At 35.7% G+C, this 6,000-nt stretch overlaps 1 protein-coding gene across 1 annotated transcript; it reads right to left on the reverse strand.

Moving 5' to 3' along the window:
- Positions 1-650: 650 nt before the first annotated feature.
- On the reverse strand, positions 651-5,345 carry LOC107413918 (probable inactive receptor-like protein kinase At3g56050). The gene is made up of 9 exons (XM_048470410.2): positions 4,972-5,345; positions 4,715-4,850; positions 4,014-4,085; positions 3,757-3,900; positions 3,521-3,661; positions 2,728-3,203; positions 2,099-2,289; positions 1,884-2,016; positions 651-1,414 (listed from the first exon to the last, which is right to left on the reverse strand). Exons 1-9 carry the CDS (start codon positions 5,084-5,086, stop codon positions 819-821), a joined length of 2,004 nt encoding a protein of 667 aa, XP_048326367.2. The 5' UTR covers positions 5,087-5,345; the 3' UTR covers positions 651-818.
- Positions 5,346-6,000: the final 655 nt, after the last annotated feature.

Below are 6,000 nucleotides of genomic sequence, written 5' to 3' on the forward strand. Positions count from 1 at the left end.
TTCTCTTGTAACGGATTTTGAGTCTATTTACATGGATATCTTCCGTACTGGCCATTCAAAACATAGAGGAGAACCCAAATGGAAACTTTGAGGTGTACAAATCATAAAATATGCATGTATATGTAATTTTTGCAGCAAAAGGCATCTTCTTTTGCAACAATCCTATGCAACTGGTATAAATTTTTGCATTTCCAACAATAAATTATTAGGCTTCATCATATTTATATTAGAACACTTGGCTACAAGAAGCATTTATCTGTGAACACCTAAAACGTTTACAAATATATCTTTTGAAAATGTAAAATTAAAACATTACATGTATATCCTCGAAAGATACAAAAATTTTTACACATCTATTTTTTTAAACATACGTGCCAAAATGGTTAGGCATGCATAAGCGCTTATTTAGCATTATCCTTGGATTAAATATTTGATCGGTGATCTTGTTAAAAGAAATGTGGAGGCAGTAATGGTTACGTTCGTTTCAGTTTTGACTTTTGAGGATCTGCTCTTTCATTCAGCTTCACCCACAGATTGGGTCGAAGAGGGTGATAAATGGATGGAGCAAGGAAGTAACAGAGAATTGGGAAACAAAAAAATGATCCGGAGTTTGCAATAAGTTGAGTGAACACAAAGACTACCAAAGAAAATAAAAAAATAATAGTAATAAATTATTTGACACATGGATGAACATTTTTGCTACGTATTTTCTCATAGAAGTTATGTACAAGTAAAAACTTCATTAACCTGCGATTAAATACGAGGAAGAGATTGTAAAGCTTTACTCGCTCTTACTCACAATTCGAAGAAATCTAATTTTAGACTGCTTCTGTAGACATAAGTTCAAGCTCTGCCCACCAAAGAGGAGACAGTTTTGGTGTAGCTCCATCTGGTGATATTCCAGTTACGTCTCTCAGTCTGCTACTGACTTGCCTCATTGTCGGTCTTTGTTTCGGGTCAGGGTGGACACAAAATTTTATGACATCTCCAAGTTGCTCTAATTCTTCTTCTACAAAAGAAGTTAGAGTTGGATCAACCATTTCTTTGAGGGATTGCTGTCCTCTCACATAGTCTGATGCCCAGTCTTCAAGTGAGCCACTGTCCACTGAGTAAGGAAGCCTCCCTGTTATCATCTCAAACAGTATCACACCGAAGCTGTAAACATTACTTTCCAAGCTTGCTGATGGTGCTTTTGGAAGCTTTTTGCCAGGAGACTCCACCTCAGCAGATATTTCATTCCAGAAACTGAGTTCTGAGACTTTAGCTGCATAATCCTCAGTGAGACGGACAGCTGAAGAGTTTAAGTTGTTGTGGGCTATAGGTTGTTCCAGCTGATGCATATGCTCAAGGCAGTAAGCCATGCCCATTAAAATCCTCACTCGCATTGCCCAGTCCAAGTGCTCGGATTCTTTTACTGCAATTCGATGCAAACTCATCAGATGTCATACATTATATGCCAATAAGTGGCATGTTAAATCAGCAGTAAATGAAAAGCTTGCTGTTAGATTAAGCTTATTGAGTTCTCAAAGATGAGATTGTTAAATGTAAGTTTTTTATGTGACCAAATCATAAATTTTGAAGATGAAAATGACTAAACAAGATAAAATATTTGGATATCTCAAGATATTTATCTAGATGTATACAGCCTAGATGTATAATCTTCCTGTTTATTGTTCTTGCATGAATACAAAAACTACCAGTGCTGCACACAGGTTTCTTCTCCTTTAATGACCAGGAACTTGCTTTGGAATAATGTTAACGACTAAGAATAATAACTCATGAAATCAAAATACCGAAAAATATTTGCCATGATATTTGGTATAATATTAACCTTAATGTAATATCCAGTCCTACTGTACCTATAAAAGTGCTAAGGTACTTACTGTGTAAATGCTCAAACAGCGTTCCATTGGGAGCATATTCAAAAACCATCATTCTAGTGAGAGGTTCCTCTTCCACACAATACCCAATAAGATTCACAAAATTCTTGTGGTTAACTTTTGAAAGTGTGTCAATCTGAAACCAAAACGATAACAATATTAGGGGCTGTATCACCGTATAGTCCCACATGGTTTTATAAAATTTGTTTGTCCCTTACCTTCTTCCTAAACTGTACTTCTAGATTCCTTGACCAATCCTTGGTAGATGTCGCTGTAACAGAAGCCACAGCTATTTCAACTCCATTAGACAATGTCCCTTTATACACTGTACCTATTGGCGAAGTACCTATTACATTACTGAAATCTTCACAAGCTGTTACTAGCTCTGACCTCTTAAGCTTTGGTACACCTGCAATGGGACTCCAAATCAATATGCATGTGTGTGTTTTATATCTACCATATAGATTAAAAAAAAAAAAAAATCAACAAGAACATAAAGAATCTAATAAACAAACAAGGGAGTGAAGGAAGACGAAAATATATATGATGAATGGCCCACTTTCTAGCTTGGTACTTTTCACAGCAACAATCAACCCCAAAAGATGATTCACCATAAAGGTAAAGATTACAGGATGGGTATGAAACAAATAAAATACATCACAGAAAATGCTTTTCTTATTCCTCAAATGAGTCATCGAATCACGAGCAATACTGCATACATTTAAGGCTTCATGAAATATGCATGATCAGGAATGTCAGCTAAAAGTAAGATGGCAATTACATACCCATTATCAAATAAATTTAAATTTATACAAGTCTAAGCTTTCTATTAAGAAAGAGGAGTTACCAGTTATGAATGCTTTCTGAAGCTGTCCACTTAATCCCGTGGCCCAAGGTTTGACAGTAGCCACCTTGTTGTTCATATAGAGATATATGCCAATTATTGAAAGTACAAGAAAGATACCACCCCCAACTGCTCCACCTATTATTGCAGCTTGATGATTTTTAGAAGTAGTGGTAGAGTCTGGAACAGTTATATTGGGTGGAGATGGACGTGAAGACGAAGGTGGAGGTGAAGGTGAAGGTGAAGGTGAAGGTGGAGGTGAAGGTGCAGGTGAAGGTGAATGTGACGACGTAGGTGAAGGTGAAGGAGCAGAACTTTGTTGTGCAGTAGAGTTTACTGTGGAAGATGATGACGTTGACGAGTTGGTAGGACCAGCTGGTGAATCAGCTGGTGAATGTTTATTGCTGCGATTGAAAGGACTTGGTGGTTGAGCCTGCTGCAGCGTCCGATGAACAAAGCCTTCAGTTTGGGGGAATTTCCTAACAAAATTAAAAGAAAATTTATAACAAGAGCAGAGTGTCCACTAATACTGCAATACACTTGGGTAATAAAAGAGTTTACAAAAGAGATTACTCCCCATAGGAAGGGGCCGGAGGCATGGAATTAACAATACAACCACTTTCGACAAAGGACAATAAAATGGTTTTCCCAATTTCCCAAGTTTTGATTTTTTGAGTGTGTAAAAACAGAGAAAGGTGCAGTCCTTAACATTTGATTCTTCTAGTGTGCTCTTAGTCTGCAAAAGACGTTCACTTGAAATCCAACATACAAAAGCATTAAAAGTGCAATTAAATACCTAGTAGTTGCTATTTTGCTGCAACATAATTCTTTAGCTCCATTAAATAGCAGGCTTTCATCAACTTGAAATTCGGAAATCATCTCCAAGTCGTAAATTTCAGGAGTCATGCTACCAAGAAGTCCATTATTGTCCAATAAACTGAAGTACAGACAGAAAAATGAGTTATTATATGGAAAGGGATTATAAAGGACCTGAAAATCAAAGCTGAAAACTTTTTGACGCTATCAACCTACAGGATTGCCAGTGACAAATTACTGCCAAGGTCTCCAGGAAGCGGCACACTGAAGTTGTTGTATCCTAAGTCCAGCATCTCCAACTCCTCCAATTTGCCAATCCCCTCAGGAATGATCCCGGTAAAGGAGTTGTTGCGCAAAATACTATCGAAAACAAATTTATTGAGAATGATACACTGGAAATATTATATAACCAAAAAAAAAAAAAAAAAATTGAAAATTCTACAACGAGGCAATGAGATCCAGACAATGCTTACATTGACTTGATGTGGACAAGGTTCGTAATTTCAGGTGCTAGTGTTCCTCCAAGACAAAGATCTTTCAAGTTCCTGTACATCGTATATATCCAATTTCATTATCGATTAGATATGAATAGGAAAATCAAAACTGTTTTTGGAATAGAAATGAAATGGCAGCACTAGTAGTCTAATTTCTAAACAACTACATGACCAGCCGTCATCCAATTTGGGATTGACTTATTTGCAGAATCCAATTCAGGAAGAAAATTTCTATAACAAAGGCATAGGATCTGACATGGAAGATCTCCAAAACTGAAAAAACAGCGGGTGGAAACTTTAATTTCAACACAGCACTAGTGAGGATAAAACATCTTCAATTTTTGGATGAACATTCATAAGTTGGAAATCTTCAATGATGAAAAAATAACAACAGAAAAAATCCATCTCCACCGAAAAAAGATGAAGAAAAAAACCAAATTAAGGGTATAATTTTATCAAATCTAAGATTTCAAAAATCTAGCAATCTAGCCACTGTATGGTTGAGAAGGAAATGGAACTAAAAGTTACATGATCAAAATTTTTGGTTTTCTTATAAGTTAAACTGATCTCTTTCCTCTTGCTTTTTTATGGTTTCTGAGAAACCAAACAGGAAGGCAGAAAACAATTCCTATGACATTGCAAACAAGTTAAAAATTAATAAATAAATATATAATACTCACAGAACCACGACTTTTCCATCAGAGCACTCGACCCCGAACCAGGAGCAGGGATTAACATGTCCATCATCATTCCAGTTAGACAAAGCGCCAAAAGGGTCACTTACAACTCTCTCCCTTATTCTCAAAAGCGCCAAACCTGCACAACAGAGAGAACCATTAAATTTTCTCAGCATATTTTTCTTTCAGATATCACAACTTTCCAGAGAACCAAACGAATTAAGGGGGACAAAAAAAAAAAACTCGTACTGCCTTCTTACCTTCATCATTCAAAGACCAACAAAATCCCGAGTTTTGAAACAAAAAGCAAGCCACCACAATACCAAAAACACCCAAACGGTCCCTAAACCGATTGAAATGCCATTTCTGGCCCATTTCCTCGTCAAACACCGCAAACCAAGAAGATATACACACAAAGCAAAAGAAAACCAACAAAGTTCTTCGCAAGGTTATTCACGAACCAGGTTAACGCCGAACAAATCAAGCTTTGCACTTATCGAAAAAATGAAAAAGAAAAAACAAAAACTGGAAAAATCTAAATGGAAAAGGCAAACTGGTAAAGATCAGAGACCATACTCGCGTGCTTGCAAGCTAATTTAGACTCCATAAACATGTTTGAAAACGCGTACACTGAAAGTATATTTTAATTCAAAACTACTACTCAGTAATTTCCTATTTGACTACCAGTAAAAAACAAAAAAACAAAATTAATCCAACAGAACCTAACTATTTAAGAACCAACTCTCACGGCAAGTTTGGGCCAACCTGAACTAACAAAGGTAGTGTAATTATTACCCCAAAAAAAAAAAAAAAAAATAGTGTAATAATAAGGACGCGTTTGGATGATCTGTTTTGTGGGTCTTGCTCTTTCACTTTGAGTTTATTACCAGAGACGGCAACGACTTTCTGAAAAAATTAATAATAATAAATTGAGACAAAAACAAAAAGCTTTCTCTTTCTTCATTGACCTGGTCATAAACACCTTTTCCTCTTGGATAAGTCTTTTGGGTCAGCACAGCCCACGAGATTTTACGATTCTTCTGAATTGATTAATCTATTTTTATTTTAATATATATAAAAATAATAATACTAATTTTTTTTTTTTTTGGCAACTAATAAAATTCCAAAAATTTATTGCTAGTTTTTTAGACTGATTCTTTATGGCCGTCATTTGGGCTGGTTCCGAGATGTTTCCTTCCCAGAGGTGGAATTTGTATAAATTATTAACATTGTTATATAATTAATTGAGATTAATGTTGAATTATATTATTTTATAAGATTTATAATTT

The sequence above is a fragment of the Ziziphus jujuba genome, chromosome 8 (genome assembly GCF_031755915.1).
Source record: "Ziziphus jujuba cultivar Dongzao chromosome 8, ASM3175591v1".
NCBI lineage: Eukaryota > Viridiplantae > Streptophyta > Magnoliopsida > Rosales > Rhamnaceae > Ziziphus > Ziziphus jujuba.

Excerpts from the sequence above, each read along its gene's own strand:
- LOC107413918 (XM_048470410.2), bottom strand. The coding sequence starts at position 5,086 with ATGGGCCAGAAATGGCATTTCAATCGGTTTAGGGACCGTTTGGGTGTT. Across the intron at positions 3,662-3,756 it reads AATTTGTCACTGGCAATCCT|TTTATTGGACAATAATGGAC; the intron begins GTAGGTTGATAG and ends TCTGTACTTCAG. Across the intron at positions 1,415-1,883 it reads GCTGTTTGAGCATTTACACA|TAAAAGAATCCGAGCACTTG; the intron begins GTAAGTACCTTA and ends ATCGAATTGCAG.